Genomic DNA, 17718 nt, shown 5'->3' with positions numbered 1-17718 from the left:
TACATCTAGAACCTTGTCATCCAAAAATATAAGCACCCTCACATTTCTATTGAACCGTTTAACATAATTTTAATAGTAAAAACTAAAATAAACACTATTAAAATTTTAGGGACTAAAATGAACGTTTCTTAAAATTTAGGAATCATAATAGAACAATATTCAAAATTTAAGAACTAAAATAAGATTTTAACAAAATGAAAAAGAAATTACCTTTTCTCTTTAAATAATCCGTGGGTGAATTAACTGAAAATAGTTGGAGGGTAACTTTTGGTAATACTAAAACGTTGAAGTACAGGTTCCAATAAGATAAAACTGAGAGTTCATATGGTGATAATTGATACAACTTGACCAATTTAGTGATAAAAAATTATTTCCCCCCAACTCCATCCATAATCATCCTGAGATCATCAAATTCAGTCTATTAATGCAACTTTGGCATTATAACACTTCATAATAAGATCTGCTAGAGTTATAGTACTTGCTCTAAAAAAGGGGAAAAAATGCTAGAGAATAATAAGCATATTCAATTTGAGTAAAAATAGCATTAAATGAGAAGGTATGGAAGTAAAGTCCACTCAACTGGGTCTACCCTTTTAAAGGAGGGATTGCCCCTAAAACTCTCTCAAATTACATACTGCATCCTCCATTGCTAAGCTGTCCATAGGTGGAATAGATGCTTATGTAGGGGGAGGGGGAGGGAATTCAGGCATGTTCAAACCATTTTCACTTCTACACAATCCATATATAGGAATTAAGAGCAAAAAACAAAACAGAAAATTCCTATATCATCCTTCCAGAACCACTCAAATCCTAGCATTATCATCAAAGTACCTAAACTTTATGTGTACAGTTGGTCCCTGCAATGGTCTTTCATATAAAAACTGTTCGGCCACCTCTCCGACTATGTCGGTCATATGCAGTGTTGAATTTTTCGATTAGCTCGTTCATTACACTGCAAAAATAGTGTTATGTGTGAGAGGAGAGGAAAAAATATTGTATTGTGTCAACAGATGAAACAAATAATTATGTTGTAAACTAGGATAGCGCATTGGATCACAATAGTAATGTTCTAAACGCTTGAAATTCTCTCAATTACTATCAAAGGAAAGTCTGATAATTACGGTATGCATGGAAAAACCAAGGAGAAGGCAACACAAAAGTTCCAAAAAAGAAGTACAGTTAACTTATCTATCAATAAAATATCTAAAACATGCCGTCTTAATTTCATTAGAAGAAGATTAGTTTCTATAGTATTTTATCTTCTGTGTAAAAGCAAATATCTGTTGGAAGAGATAAATGTATAGCATAGATATTTGCAGAAGCAAACCCTACATGCACCCCCGTATGGATGAATTTCATGGACAAGATCAGATATGATACCAAAGAAAAACCTAGTGAATTGGAATTAGGAACCATTTAGATATGTGAACCTCTAATTCACAAACACTAAAACCACTAATAGATTTTATTTCAACCCTAAGGACTAAGGAACGAGTTAGACACATATTACCTTAAGATCCAAACACTTGAGACAAAGAACCAGTTTCTTGACCTAAGATTCGTAAACTAACACTCTACAAGAGAGGATGATCAATCCTACTTGAATGTTCTTGGTGTGAAGCAAGACATGGATTGAAAATTAGGATCAAGTAGCCCTTAATTAAACTCGAAAGGAAAAGTGCAAAAGCTATAACTCATTCATCACGATGTGTCCAAAACAACATGATGGCAAGACTTTAAAGAGAGTCTCATGATGAAACTTTAATGCCCCATCATTGATCATATTAAAATTATAAAAAAATACCCCTACTTAATAATGCATAAAAAATTGAAAAACAATAAAATTACATCAAAATTATTAGATTAAAATGTGAACTATAATTTGACGTCTTTGGCAGTTCAAATCAAGAGTGATCTGAAAAATTATACAAGCTAGGGATGTAGAAGTACCAACACTAATAGTTTGAGTGTAAATCGACATTGGACATTCATTCGCAGACATGCTCAAGTACACTAAACAAGCGATCTAGAATATATTCTTTTCCTTTCTAAATTCAAACATATTTGGAACAAGTGCCATCACTTGTCCCAAATATGTCTTGTAATTAAGAAAAACTCTTAGTGTTGGAACAAGTACCAACACTAAGAGTTTGAGTGTACATCAACATTGGACATTCATTTGCAGACATGCTCAAGTGCACTAAACAAGCAATCTAGAATATGATCTTTTCCTTTCTAAATTCAAACATATTTGGAATAAGTGATGGACACGTAAAGATGTGAAGAAAATATATAGATGGAAGTAAGCAAAAAGTCCACTTGATAAAACCAATGAAGTGATGCGTAAAGATGTGGGAAGTGATTTTGAGATGAGAGCTTTTTGTTCGTGACTTATGTGAACACGTTATTTGTTTTGTTGGTGCAAAATGCTACATCCATGGGGAAAGAGTAATTTTCTTTACATTGACAATTAGAATGGGAAAAAAAAAGGGGAGTTTAAATCGTACATAAGCTTTGAAAGAGTCAAAATATGTTCAGAAACATATTTTGTTTACATCGCACTTGGCACTGCCTGAGTACTAATTCTATTTTTGAGATCATATGTTACTGAGCATATGTTAGTGATTCTAATCTAGTTAGCAGACATATACAGTATTCCCCATTTAAAGATGTATAACGTTTTACCTAACTTAGTAACTAAAATATTTTGTACAAGAGAATGAAAAATTATACAATATGATGAGAAATATCATACCTTGAGCAATTAGTGGACATTGCTAGATACGTGATCAACATTGTGTCATTATATTCCTGAAAATTGGGACGTTATGGAAGTAAGAATAACTAATCACAAAATCAACGAAATATCTAAATTTTTGTTGTAAACATCTAAGTTTTTAACTGCATGAGAAACTGGGCTAGGGACACGAGAGCACTCACCATCAAGAAATCGTCTTGAAACTTTCCTGATTCAGTAACTGGCAATCTTCTGAGCAAACTTGACACTTGTCTTAGTAAGGAATTCTCCAAGGGAATATCGCCTGATTCAAAGAATAACAGAGAAAAATCAGTCTCAAATTAAGCCATTTAATCACAAGTTTCCATGAAGAATTCACAAGCCCGTCAAAAACCACTAAATGTAGCAGCTATGTTCTGTGAATGATCAGAAACCAGAGCCCGAACACAACTGATAAAAAGAAAAGGGAATTACCACACTGCTTTTTATACTCTGAACTTTTTCATCATAAACATTTTTATGAATAGTAAAGAATTGAAATACCATTTTGCATTGCCAGAAGATAACTGTGAAGTATCCTGATCCTGCTGTTCAGCATTTTGATGGCACTGTGAATTCCCGCAAGGTGAGCAGCCACTGCATTCAAGACCAAATTTCTCTCATTATGAACATATCAGTACATATCAAAGCATAATATTCTTCTTTCTGGCAGTAAGTACTTACAAGGTTTAACCCCAGATTGAAATAAACAGAAGGTATAAGATCACTCACATTGAGTAGCAGCAGAGCCTCCATCAGATGGTTTCAAATGTGCAACATGATCAACAGAAATTCGCTCAGCTTCTACTGTCTTTGAAGAGTAAGAACAGAAAAATGTGCGAGAAACTCAATAACCAGAATTGCAACAAGTTTGAAGGACTCGGGGAGCGACAGAGCGAACAAACCTCAATAGTGTAACTTGAGCGAACAAAAATTAGCTGAGGGATCCCTTCAATAACATGTAGCTCTATAGTTGTAAAAAACACAAACAATAAGCAAGAGTTAATACCACCATGCAAACAATTCTTTTCTCAAACTTTGACTAGTGGACTTTTACTGTGGGAATGTCGTGGTAATAAGTAGATTTCAATGAAATACATTACCATTCAGGTATAATGTAGGCATTAAGAGAGACAAGTAATTTTCATTGGGGTTCACAAAAACAAAAACTACCGTCCACTTGGGTCACCCCATGACAATCATCCTTGGAAGGGATTTGGTTAAAATAGCTTTCTAAGAGCCCAAACTAAAAAAATTTGCACTCTGAATTATCTCACCCAACACCTCTATATCAATATCTATTTAAACCTATTTAACAGATTAATTTAGACAATAAATGCCATGTGACTCGGCACACCCTTGTGACATGCCACATGCTATTATATGCTAGTGACATCTCTAAACTGAGGACGAGATGAAAAAACAAGATGAAATTGGATGGACTGAGTGATTAGTGCAACAAATTTGTAAACCAGATATTTAAAAAGACCTCATGATTTAATTAGTCAAAGTTTCCCATTCCCTTCTCACAAACAAACACTATTAATCCATATTGTACACCTAATATATCTTTTCTTATTTTAGCAGTAGTATAGCCAAAAAAACAAATACCATATCGCCAGTCATTTTTTAATGAATAACTACATTCATTGGGATAAAATGAAAGAATATAAGGATAAATCCAAACTCTTGGAAGAAGCGGTTCCACATTGACCCCACAAACTCACAACTCCAAAGCAGAACAGAGAAGTGGTGGAACATGTGGAACCACATATCGGATTACTCCAGTGGCTTGACGCCGAGTCGGCTCCTATGCCACTAGATATGATCTGCTTGGATCCAAGTCCCTCCACCTTCCGACAAAAAATACAACAAAATGAACCTGCTAAGGAATGCAACTTTTTCAAAAACCGATCGAGACTGAGTAAAACTTGCCAGGTGAAAAACTTCACTTCAAAATCTTAATCCTCCACAAAAATATCAAAGCCAAACTCACTAAGAAAAGGATCCAACAAATGTCAAAAAAGAAAAAAAAAAATCCAAAATGCTCTACTCTCCTCTCTCCCTTCTCCAAACTCATTCCCCCACTCATCTCTGAGTATCCTCCGACAAAATAGAGGAATGTTGGGAAGATAGCTTGGCATCTTCCTCACCCCACCGTCTTTCAACATCGATAGGAGAACTTTTTCCATTGAAATCTCACATGAAATTAGAATCACTGAAACCTCTCGAGACAAGTATTCTACCCTCTCCCTTAAGAAAGAATTTCTCACATGATTACACACTACTTTCTCTTTCCTTATTGAAGCTCCCATGAACCAAAAGTTTTTCAACAAGACTCAATTGATTGAATATGATCTTGGGGTGGAAAAAATCACTAATTGGAAAGTTCATTTTGCCAAGATCACTAAATAAAATTATCTTACCTGAAGGCCTCAACAAAGTTGGCCGAAAAAGTTCTCTCTCTCTTCTTAAGGTACCAAACACACAATCTACCATCAAGAAACAGACCAGCCTCGTTTCTACATCTTTATCTTACAGAGATGCCCTCCATAACCAAAGGAAGCCTTGTGACAAACAAAAGCACCTGCACCCCCCTTTTGACTGAAATCACACATACAACTTCATCTTCTCCCCACACTAACGATGTTGCATTGATCTTGCAGCATTCTACCCTGACAGAGTCACCATCATCATCTGATAGAACATCCATGACAATTGGTACAATATTCTTAGGACCCTACAAAGGGAAGTGTCAGACTTTGGCTCCATCAGCCCTGTCAATCTTAGCGGTCGAAAGTAAATAACAAAGCTGGAGTTTAAGCAATATTTTGATAGAACCCCGAATATATTGAAAGATAAACGATAATGAAAATACAAGATAAACCAAATGTTCGAGGTACTTGGACCCTCCTAATCTTGAGATAACTCTCGAGCCTTAATCCATATACCAAATATTGCTTGCCTTCCTCCTTCCCTACACATTGTATTTATAACCAAACTTCCCTAACAAACTAATTATCTAATTACTAATATACCCTTTATCCCCTTAATAACCCCTACTAATACCTAATACTAACATTGTCAGCCCCTAAAATACACCTTGTCCTCAAGGAGTGGGTACAAAACAAAATAACAACTCACACTTTTTTTAAACACATAAAAACAGCCCTAAAAACAACTTTAATATCATAACCTCTCCTTTTCAAAGGAGGGCCTCCAAAACTCATTGAAAAGCAGCCAATCATGGGCCTGCCAACAAACCCAAGTTCCCCAGATTCTTCTCCTTCCAAACACAACCCACGTGGCTAGTTTTTTTTTCCCCTTTTCCTTTTCGTGAACCCATCCTCTTCATTTTCATCATGGCCGCCCCTTCACGAAGCTTGCGCCGCTTCCACCACCCTCAACTTCATCCCTGTTGGTGTTCTCTGACACCGTCGGTCTCCGTTGGCGGTTTCCCCTTTCTTTTTTCCTTTTTCTTTTTCTTCCTTTCGTGGCCATCCCTATCTGTTTCTTTGCCATCAATGACTTGCCCCTCTTCGTTTTCGACCAACCAACCCTTGTCACCAACAATGGCTTCCGTCGATCCTTATTCTTCATCCACCTATACACTCGTCACTGCAAAACCCCAAGAGCTTTTCGCTTATTTCCACACACCGCCTTCCCTCGTTGCCCGCAATGGCCTCCGTTAGGTACTTTTTTATTTTTATTCACTCTCTTGGACTTCCATCTCCTATCTCTCAACGTCTTCACAATCCTTGTGCCGACATCTCATCCCGATTTTCATCTTCATCTTTTGAACCCGCAATCTATCGCGATCCCTTCGTGAAATTTTCAACTCTGTTGCTTTGAGCGTCTTTCAGCCAAACGATACCGTCAACACCTCCATATCCCTCGTGCCCTCTTTAGTCGCTTGCGATGACATCTTCCTTTCTTTCTCTTTACAATTTTTCCATGTCTGTATTTCTTCGAAATTTCGACCATCGTTTCATGCACGATTCTTGAACACTGGTAAAATTTAGATCGACCTCCCCTCGATTTCTTCCGTTCAGCCTCATTCTTTACTTTTTCGTGCCATAGCTTCATCTTACAATTTAGACACACTGTGACTAATCTTCTTCTTCCCAGTCCCTGCTTCTTTCTTTGTTTTTCATTGTTTCTCCCCTTTCAATGTTGGCATCTGCTGCAACACTTTGTATAGCATCATGTTATTTTCTTTAATCTTTGCGACCTCACGAGAAGTTTTATCCTGAAAAGACTGGAATATCTTCTTCATGTCCTTCACCATCTCCTCCTTCCATCGATCCTCAACTCATCAAACCCTTCACGGATACTCTTCATTATTTCTTCACATAATCCCTTATGTGAAACCATGGCCAGAATTGAACCACTCTAACACCAATTGATAGAACCCTGAATATATTGAAAGATAAACGATAATGAAAATACAAGATAAACCAAGTGTTCGAGGCACTTGGACCCTCCCAGTCCTAAGATAACTCTCAAGCCCGAATCCATATACCAAATATTGCTTGCCTTCCTCCTTCCCTATCCACTGTATTTATAACCAAACTTCCTTAACAAACTACTTATCTAATTACTAATATACCCCTAATCCCCTGCCCTAATACCCAATCCTATCATATTTATGATTGGTATGAGGTTGGTTCTTTCATGGTGAAGTTCGAACCTTGGAGCATAAAAGCTTACTACAAAAATCAAATGATGCCATCATTTGGAGGATGGATTAAAGATAGAAATCTCCCCATTGACAGTGATCTCTAGAAACCTTCAAACTTATTGGGGATCATTGTGGGGGCTTTTTAGAAGTTGCCAAGAAGACTTTCTCGTACGGATGTGATGGAAGTGTGCTTAAAAGTGAAGAAAATCATCATTAACCCGCCATTTTTATCCTTCCTTCTTCGCCCACTAATTCGATTTCCATACCGATTGACCCTTTTTTTGAAGCATTACCCCTCATCAGATACATTGCCGAAAAGCATGGCATATTTCCTTGGCTAGTGCATGATCAACATGGCATGGAGACCCACTCCCTGCACATAGGACAAAAACTCATCAACCAACTATGGACTTTACATAACCGGGCCATTCGAAAGACCCCACATCAGATTTGAGCTCACCTTCTTCACGCCATCGGAAGACCAAAATTTGCCCCCTTCAACACCTTTTACATCCGACAGCACCCCGTCAAATTTGACCTTAGCTTCTTCTTCACGCCAACTACCTTTATCTTTACCAAACCCACCACCAATCACATCCACACCGTACCTTGTTGCAAAAAAGGACCAACCTTTTTCTATTATGCCCAATCCTTGCTCTCCAGTTGTCCCATCCAATTGTATTTGATATAATAGGATTTGGGTAATTTGGTAATTCAAATCAATCTCGATTAATCCTTGATTAGTTATATCTTAGTTTCCTAATTAGCTTTTAGTTTCCTTTTAGTTATCCTTTCAGGATCCTATCTTACATTTAATTGTCTATAAATAAATGATTCTTCCATTGTATTTAATAACTTTTGATTCATTAATAAAATTACCACATTAGTATAGACCAATTGGTATCAGAGCTCCAAGAAACTTGGACCTCATGGAAGGAAAAAGGCCAACTGACAATAACCGAATGACAACCCTCAAAGAGGCAGAGTAAACAACCGTCCTATCACCGAAGACATCGACCTGACACATACGATCAGTCAAAAGCTCTATCGATGGAGTTTATCATTTACTTGAATACATGTCTTTGAAACTAGATCAATTAGAAAGTGTTACAATTTTGATTTACCACTGCCACGAGTCAAAGAAAATACAACTGAAGTCCAAGATCGGCAATAATGCAATCAATGACCTCACCCACAACCAAGAAACCATCAAGAACTATATTTGAATGCTCAAGAAGATCAAGAATTCAACCAAACAAAGTGATATGAGACCCCTAGGCATCAGGTCTAAGAACCATGTTGAACAACAAGACCCAAAGAACTCAACCCCAACAGCCCAAAAAACCAATTTGATCTCAACCTCTAAGATAAGCTAGATTCAGATTACTTAGGTGATTTAAGGAACCAAGGATCGGACAAAGTCAAAAACTCCCATCAACCCTTGATCTTCAAAGCACTCCACAAACAAGATAGACCAAACCTCACTTGAATGCTCCAAATATTCATGCATTCTATCACAAGAACACACAAGAAACAAAATTCTACATTTTAGAATTTTCTATCATCATTCATCCAAATTCTTAATCTATTACAAATGCCATAGAAAGCTTTATATAGCCTTGTAGAGATTCTACTCTATTTAATGTAAATACATAAAGTCAAAATAAAACATTAAAGAAGTTCTTCATCTTCCAACCACCATCTTTAATGCACAATCTATTAATGGCAGCCACCATTTTTTACTAGTCTTCATCTTCAATGCATCCTCATTAAATAACCACCATATTTCCAACAACTATCTTTAAACTCGATGATCATAATTTCAATACTTAAATTAAACACTAAATTGCTGGAAATTAATTAAAAACATCTAAAATTTGCATGGAAACTTAATGATTCTGATTCATATCATCTTCAAGTTCATTTGATGAAAATGTGATTTCTTGGTTTGTATCATTTTATCTAATGGATATAATGTTTGAGATGACTAGGAAAAAATACATATAAATTAGAAATAAGAAAAACATTGCAACAACGGAAAGATATACCTGATCTAGAGCCAAAGCTCTGATACCATATGAAAGCCTAGGCATCGGATCTAAGAACCATGTTGAACAACAAGACCCAAAGAACTCAACCCCAACAGCCCCAAAACCAATTTGATCTCAACCTCTAAGATAGGGTGGATTCAGATTACTTAAGTGATCTAAGGAACCAAGGATCGGACAAAATTAGAAACTCCCATCAACCCTTGATCTTCAAAGCACTCCACAAGCAAGATAGATCAAGCCTCACTTGAATGCTCCAATATTCATGCATTCTATCACAAGAACACACAAGAAACAAAATTCTCCATTTTAGAATTTTCTATTATCATTCATCCAAATTCTTAATCTATTACAAATGTCATAGAAGGCTTTATATAGCCTTGTAGAGATTCTACTCTATTTAATATAAATACATAAAGTCAGAATAAAATATTAAAAAAGTTCTTCATCTTCCCACAATTATCTTCCGACTACCATCTTTTATGCACAATCAATTAATGGCAGCCACCATCTTTGACTAGTCTTCATCATCAATGCATCCTCGTTAAAATAACCACCATATTTCCAACAACTATCTTTAAACTCAATGTTCATAATTTCAATACTTAAATTAAACACTAAATTGCTGGAAATTAATTAAAAACATCTAAAATTTGCATGGAAACTTAATGATCCTGACTCATATCATCTTCAAGTTCATTTGATGAAAATGTGATTTCTTGGTTCGTATCACAAAGTGTGAAACTAAACAAGAACCAAACAAAAAAAGAAAAATCAGGAGATTTGAGACTTGAGTATGAAGGAATTCAAAGCAAAAAGTTTGAGATCTGGGACTCAAGTGTGAAGGACACAATAAGCAAGGGAGAAAAATCATTTGACAATAAGTCAAATAAAGAAGATAAAATGTGCGAGGAAGAGCTTGCGTTTGAAGAGGAAAAAATCATTACGATTAACTTAGAGATTGCACAACTTGAACCGACCGAAGAGGAACCATTAATGATGGTGATGTTGAAAACGAAGACGCAGCAGAGGCAAAAAAAACAAAACCCATGAGCAATCTGATTTGAAAAAGTTTAAAACTCTAGTTGCAGTCGACTGCAAAGCAACGTGGGTGATGACATGTTTCGAATTGAAAAAATTTGGGTACTCTAGCGAAATCACTGCCACTGTAGAAGAGGCGAATCAAAAGACCTGACGAAGAAAGAGAAAGAACCCACATTTGCGGAGAAGAAGGTAGCAGAAGGCTTATGAAGGAAATTGTCAGAAGCTCATTTGCAACCCACTTGCTATCCTATACAAGATAGAAGAAGATGAAATAGCTCTGCGAGGTGGATGTTTTTGTGATTCTCCCACCTGGATTCTTCTTTTTTTGACCTGACTCGAAAGACCCACTCGTGATAATATTTGTCTTCTGACCCATTACCCACATAATTTGACCCTAAAACAACCCTAGACTCGGTTCCAATTTGGACAAATTTCACATTTCTTGACCAGTGACCCATGTGACCCGACTTGTGTGAATAGCAAATTTCATAATTATGCTATTCTACTATTCATAAAGAAGGTAGCATATTTTCCTATTTTTCCTGACCTTTCACATCATAATGGTTTTCTTCATTTGTCGAGGAGTAGGGTTAAGTTATTCTGGCAACGGAAATTTTGAACAACTTAGTTTTTGGATTCATTGGTGATAGTCTTGATGGAAATAATTTTTTCTTGCAAGAGTCAAATATTCTATACATTGGCATGGCTCATGAAATTTGGTTGTCATTGGTGTTGGATGGTCAAAGACGTTCCATTTTTAATGGCTTACTTTTGTACTTTTACCTTTATTTTCCTTTTAAAACTCGAGGACGATTTTTTTTTTTAGGGATATAATATGATGTAATAGGATTTGGGCAATTGGTAAATTCAAATTAATCTTGGTTAATCCTTGATTAGTTACATTTTAGTTTCCTAATTATTTTTTAGTTTCCTTTTAGTTATCCTTTTAGGATTCGATCTAACATTTAATTCTCTATAAATAGAGGATTCTTCCCTTGTATTCAATAACTTTTTATTCATTAATAAAATTCCTACATTGGTATACACCAGTATCTCTCAAGAACTTCCTACTCCACACGTTGGCCCTCATTTTCCATCAACCTTAACCAATACACAAACCCTTTCCCTTCCACCTTCTTCTTCTTCCAACAATAACCCTCATCTATGGCCCCATCTTCTTCTCCCTCTAAAAGACCTTCATCTTCCCCTCCCATTTCAGATCCCTCTTCAAGTTCCACCAACAACATACATCCCTTCCTTAACCATCAAAAGGACTATTTTTAGACCGGCCACCAAGCACTCCATTGCCATCATTGCTCTACCATCAGACGCCAACACAAATGCCTATCTTTCTAGCCCCATTCCTACTTTGTCGATTTATCCACATCCCTCTTAAATCTATGATCACATGGGCAGAAATTGGTATGATTATGATCATTCATCGTTAGTTGGTCCTTATAACCCAACTCCACACTTGATGGCACTGTCCCCTTGGTTTAGAGATCTTGGTCTTTGCAGAAAGGCAATCCCGACAAAGAAGCAACCAAACCGTTCTTCAGCAAATAAAAAAAAGAGAGGGTTGAGAGAATTAAGGAATCTAGAAAGCTCTATTTCGTACGAAAAAAGGCTCAACCTTTGCTTAAAGAAGTTCTATGTCGGTGTGACAAAAATGGTTTTTAGGCTTTAAGTTTCTGTTATGGTGGAACCCTTTCATCCCAAGTGGCTGCTAGATGCTTTGTGCTTTTGTGTTGATGATTATCCGCCATGATCATGTGCTTCTTTCGTTTTTTGAACTAATCTTCACCGTTTTTATCACATCCTTTTTGGATTGGATTGTATCTTTTTGCTCTTCATACATCCTGTTTGTTTTCTATCCATTATGAGTTATGCTTTATTTTGTTTTGGATTTGGGTATTTTCCTTATTGGTTTATCCCCATTGTACTCTTTGGGTATTACATTCATCAACGAAATGTTTCTTATCCCAAAAAAAAAAAAAAAAAAAAAAAAAACAAATGCCAAAATAAAGGACTTACAAGAGAATCCCTCTAAAGTATAACAACTCCAAATGCAAACATCTCTTCTCCCAGAAGTCAAACTCTCCTATCAAAGACAGAAGAGACAGCCTCCATTCCATATCAGTCAACAAACAACGAAAACTAACATTCCAGAGTTTTCCTCCAAGCTATATACGGATAATTCATTCCCAAGTCCACAATGGTTCCAAGAAAACAGATTACTCAGTATCTCTTAATGAAAAAAAAGAAAGAAAGAAAGAAAGAAAGAAAGGCTTTTAAAGTATAAAATAATAATAAGAAGAAGACGACTCAACTCCAAGAAAGCCAAGCATGATTGAGATATCCTTCAAAAACTTCCTATTTACTTCTAACTACTTCACTGATGAAATAAATGTTGAAAGGTGGCAAAGCATCAGAAAATAATTAGATCCCAAACATCCTACAAGATTTCTCCAAAGCTTGGAATAGTTTCCAATTTCTTTTACTCAAAAATTCCCACAGGACAGAAAAAACTCCAATACCAAGAACTTTGTTATAGTCCTCGTGACCATCCAAGAGAAAAGTTATTGACTTCTTGATGCTTCCCAACATGATTGTTGAGTGCCAAAAATAATTTTAAAAACAAAGTGTAAAAACCAGGGCTTAAGAATACTTAGACAATCTCTGAGTAAATGAAAACTGAACTATGTGCACTAGCATGCACCCTTAAGGAAATCATGGATGCTCTACCTAAGAAGTGGTATTAGAGTAATGAAGAAAAATGGAGGATCATATAACCACAGAAATTTATTGGTAACATAAATAATGAGGAAAATGAAGTACTGCAGATAAAAACCATGTAAGTAAGAAGAAAAGAAACAAGACATATTACCACTCTCATAAATCGTAACTGGGAGATCCTTTTGGGCATGATTAATTGAAGGATTGAGAAGAACATAGACAGGGCTTTCGTTGATATCCATCAACTGTTAAAGTCAGAAAGCTCATCAAAATTAACCAGCATACAATTATATATATTCTAATTTCCCATTAAAAAAAACCCAATTGCATCCATCACACTATATATATTTTCTCTTGTTCTCATAAGAAATTAAATTCCATCATCGAAAGCTAAAGACATAAAGCAAGCTACGTATCCAAAGAAGGATAGGAAGATTACAAAGAACCTTCAATTGGCTTTTGTTAGAGTTATAGAACAAGCAGAACTTTTTATTTATTTTTTGTTAGAAAAGGCATAGTTATAAAAAGTCTTTGAGAGAGTAGAACTAGATAAACGTTGGTCTTAACTAAAGCTTTTTTTGATAAAAGACACAGAGAAAAATGTGAACATATTCTGGACTCTAGTAAATAAATAAATTTCAAACTGTAAAGATGGGAAAAACTTCGGCCAGTAAACTAGAAACTTCTCTAGTTAACTGGATGCTAATGGAGTGGCACGACACTACTTTAACTCCTCATCCCAAAGGGCTCAAGTATAACTGTAGCAAATCCCTTTTGCATGGCCTTCAGGATAAGTCATCAAGCAAGGGGGTGAACCCTATCACCAATGGCCCTCTCAATCTATAAACTTGTGATTTTAAAGGCATTGGAATCTTTTATTGCTTTATTTACCGTTAAGCAATCGAGAAAGGCTATGCATAGGAAGTTCCTATTAGAATAAAAATGCCTAAAACTAGAAATCTTGGTGGTTAAATAATTTGTTTTGAGTGACCTTCACAGACTAGAAACCTCGGTAATATATAGATTTCTCTACCATTAAGGAAATCTAAAAAAATTTCACCCCCTTGTATGCTCTAGATAAGTCTCTAGAATGTTTGTTGCAGGGTTACATTTTTACCCGGTAGTCGGATAAGATTGGGAGTTACTTGAACAACATTTTACCCAATAGGAAATTAGAATGCCAAGTTTAGTTGAGACAAAACGGAGGTAAGACAGATAACTAAGCCAAAAAAATGAGAAACCAAAATACAAAAATCCAGCCCCTTGAAAGGAATCCAAACCCTAATTAAGCACGAACAGACTCCAATCTAAAAGAATAAAACCTATCTGAAAATTACAGACCTCCCCAGAAATGAACACTCGCAATTCTCAGGTGTGCAAAGAAAATGCTTTAGGGATTAAGAGTCCGTTTAACAATTTAATAAGTGCAGTATACTTCGGAATGTGAAAACCCTGTAAATTACTTGTGCCAAGATAGTAAGATAGCAGTTTAAAGGGTAACTCACAGCCTTGTGGATATGCATGTCAGACTCCAAGGCATCACTCCCAGTAGAATACCAACCCAGAATGTAGAAGTGGGGAAAAACTTTCTTATCTGCTCCAAACAAGAGCGCAACTCAATCGTCATAAACGATAAAATCAACATTAAGCAAAAGAACAAAAGAGAAATGAACGAAATATGCGGAATTACTAACAGAGCTCTTGCTTCTTCTCAAGGAAGGGGCGGTCCAGTGAATGAGTTTTAGGGTCATAAAGAAGCTCGAAGCTGTTGAAGATCTCAACCGTGCGGCCCCTCTGAACTCCAACAACACAACCGAAAACCCTAGGTGCGGGAGGAGAAGTGGAAGGGTCTGCAGAATCGGCTACATCGCTGCCATTACTTAGGGCGCAAGGAGATGGAGCTGAGCAGGTCAAGGATGGAGGATTCATCTGAGACTTAACCCTGGTGTAGTGATCGGAAATGTTTACAATCACAAGAGGGTGCAGCTTGAATGTCAATCCGCTGCCAGACGACGCCATGATCGATTGCAACAAGGAACAAGCGATCGATGATCCTAGATTTGCTTGACCTAGAATCCGAAATCAGGGAGAATGGAACAAAGAAGAAGTGATTAAACAGTGTTTGCTGAAATCTTCAAGTTCGTTCTTCAATTCTCATCCATTGCTCTGTTTTCACCAATCTCCGAACTTTTCGAAAGAAGCTGAAGGGAAAGTTTCCGTCGCCTTCGGAAATTTACGCAGTTTACTCATGCAGGTTTATATGTATATATTATATATATGAGTGCGATGATAAATTATTGGTTTAAATACTATTTAGTCCATTGTATTTTGGTTTTGGTATATTTTCGTCCAACTATTTTCAAAATGAACATTTTAAAAGTATAGATATCAAAATCAACCAAAACAAAATTACACATACCAAACCTAATATATATATATATATATCAGAGTATGTACGCATTATTATTTTAAACATCATATTCTTTGGAAATTATTCAAAACAGTCTTGTGAAATATTCACATTTCAAAATTAGAACCCTTTTTGAAAACTCGTCAAAAGAGTTCTTCTCGAGCCATCTCATTGGAGATTGAGTTAGAAAATGAAGAGAATTGTATTCATCCATGTGACTGGATTATTATTAGAATGTTGAATTTGCTATTATACCCTTATATATTATATTATCTTAATATTATTGTATTAATTGTTTTAAGAACCCACCATTGGCTTGCTCTACACATTTTACTTCTAAAAAGTTTTATCAAGTTTTAGAAATCCTCTCAACCCTATCTATCTACCCAAACCATCTATCTGCACAAAATCACAAAAACAAGTTATATATCTCGATCTTTTGTGTATGAAAAACGTTTGGTTTTTAACATGTGTGTTGTTAACACCAAAGGAAATAGTTGCATTGTTGTTTAAATAATCTTGGTCATAAGACAATAATTTCGGGCAAGGTCAGTGTTTGTTGCCCCGAGATTGACCTTGAAGGGTTAAATCTTAGGCGAGATATTCACATTATTTCATTGAGGTTCATTAATCTCTCCGAGATCTGGCCTTTTTTTTTATTAACTTTTTGTATATCTTTTTGGATTTTTGCAGGATGTCCTGTCTATTTGTTTATTTTGGAGGCAAATGGAAGGAGAATGAAAAACGAATATGTTGGAGACCAATTGAAAGGTTTGATATTGTAGACGTTGAAATAACTTATGATGAATTTTTATGACAAATATATAACTCGAAGTCTTCGTAAACTCATTGTCTGTAGTGGAGGTTGTTGTAAGGAGATCCTAAAAAAATCCTAGGTTTGAGCAACTTTCAAATTCCTCTAGAAAGAGATTACCAACTCCCCTAAAGCTGTGATGATTGGCTCAATCCTAACCGACCGGTGAAGAAAGAAGGTTTACCGCTAGGTGAACTAGCGTAAGTCTATAAGCCTTAGTAAGCTAAGGGGGAGCTTTCAGCTGATGGAGAAACGTATGTTTCTTTATTCATCTCTATTGGTATTGGAAACTGTTCAGTCTACGACATCCTCATAGGCAAAGACGAACCTAATCTTATCTTTCCTCTATTCCCGATATAGTTATAGCATGATGGATTCGGCTTCTTTATCTGTGGTCGTGGTGGGGCATATTCTCAATCTAAGTGGGATACCTTTATAGACCTATGTGAAGCTAGAAGTAACTACTTTCAATTTTTCTTATAGAATATAATGCTTTCAATCACTTCAATTTGGTGTTTGTATAATGTTAGGTCGAATATATCTGCTTTGGTGATTAGTAATAAAGAAGACCTTCATTTTTTCTTAACTAGTGATGTGTCTCAAATGGCTCTTTTAGTGTCTAAGTTACCAATAAAAGTTCATAACTCTAGAAGTATGGTACCATCATTTCCTATCCCAATGGCCCAATAGATACCCTCAATTCCCTCCCACCTTCATATTATTCCTGAATACTACATAAGTTGAATGTTGTGTGATCATTAAGTTCACTTAATGATAATGTAGTTCCACTAGAATTGGGAGATGACATAGATGAGATGTTGAATAGGGAGTCTGTATTGGATGTAGATATAACAATAGATTCTGATGTCAATATTAGTGTGGAGGATGTGGACATGTTTGAGGTAGATGTTCATGTTGACTCAATCAATGGCTAACGACCAATGACGACAGATGTAAGGTCAATGTTGAACAAAGAATCATAGGCTAACGGAGAATCGTGGGATGAAAGTAGCCCGCAACTAATGGTGAAGATTCTACAAATTCAATTACAAGTTGTGAACCAGGTGTCAGTTATAGGAAGAGGAAGCATACCTCTCAATTAATGATGGACCCCATTGTCATGTCATCAGAGTCTACGGTAGAAGATGTCTAAGTCGTTAATATATTTTTAAGCAAGAAGGATTTATTTAAGAAATTGCATGTTTTTGT

The 17718-nt window shown here is 36.0% G+C and overlaps 1 protein-coding gene across 1 annotated transcript; it reads right to left on the bottom strand.

Moving 5' to 3' along the window:
* Positions 1-504: 504 nt before the first annotated feature.
* On the bottom strand, positions 505-15545 carry LOC120085709 (COP9 signalosome complex subunit 6a-like). Its single transcript, XM_039041861.1, has 9 exons — positions 14980-15545; positions 14791-14879; positions 13437-13530; positions 3682-3743; positions 3509-3587; positions 3281-3373; positions 2941-3041; positions 2756-2811; positions 505-952 (listed from the first exon to the last, which is right to left on the bottom strand). The coding sequence occupies exons 1-9, from the start codon at positions 15302-15304 to the stop codon at positions 871-873; spliced, it is 981 nt and encodes a 326-aa protein (XP_038897789.1). The 5' UTR covers positions 15305-15545; the 3' UTR covers positions 505-870.
* Between the last annotated feature and the right edge of the window lie 2173 nt (positions 15546-17718).

This window comes from Benincasa hispida, chromosome 9, assembly GCF_009727055.1.
Source record: "Benincasa hispida cultivar B227 chromosome 9, ASM972705v1, whole genome shotgun sequence".
Lineage (NCBI taxonomy): Eukaryota > Viridiplantae > Streptophyta > Magnoliopsida > Cucurbitales > Cucurbitaceae > Benincasa > Benincasa hispida.
This window is presented reverse-complemented; position numbering and strand designations above follow the sequence as displayed.

What these genes read in the sequence shown, in the direction of transcription:
- LOC120085709 (XM_039041861.1), bottom strand. Translation starts at nt 15,304, where the DNA reads ATGGCGTCGTCTGGCAGCGGATTGACATTCAAGCTGCACCCTCTTGTG. An exon ending in TGAGAAGAAGCAAGAGCTCT is followed by an intron (nt 14,880 to 14,979) that starts GTTAGTAATTCC and finishes TGTTTGGAGCAG; the next exon opens with ATAAGAAAGTTTTTCCCCAC. An exon ending in GCTCAAGTTACACTATTGAG is followed by an intron (nt 3,588 to 3,681) that starts GTTTGTTCGCTC and finishes TACTCTTCAAAG; the next exon opens with ACAGTAGAAGCTGAGCGAAT.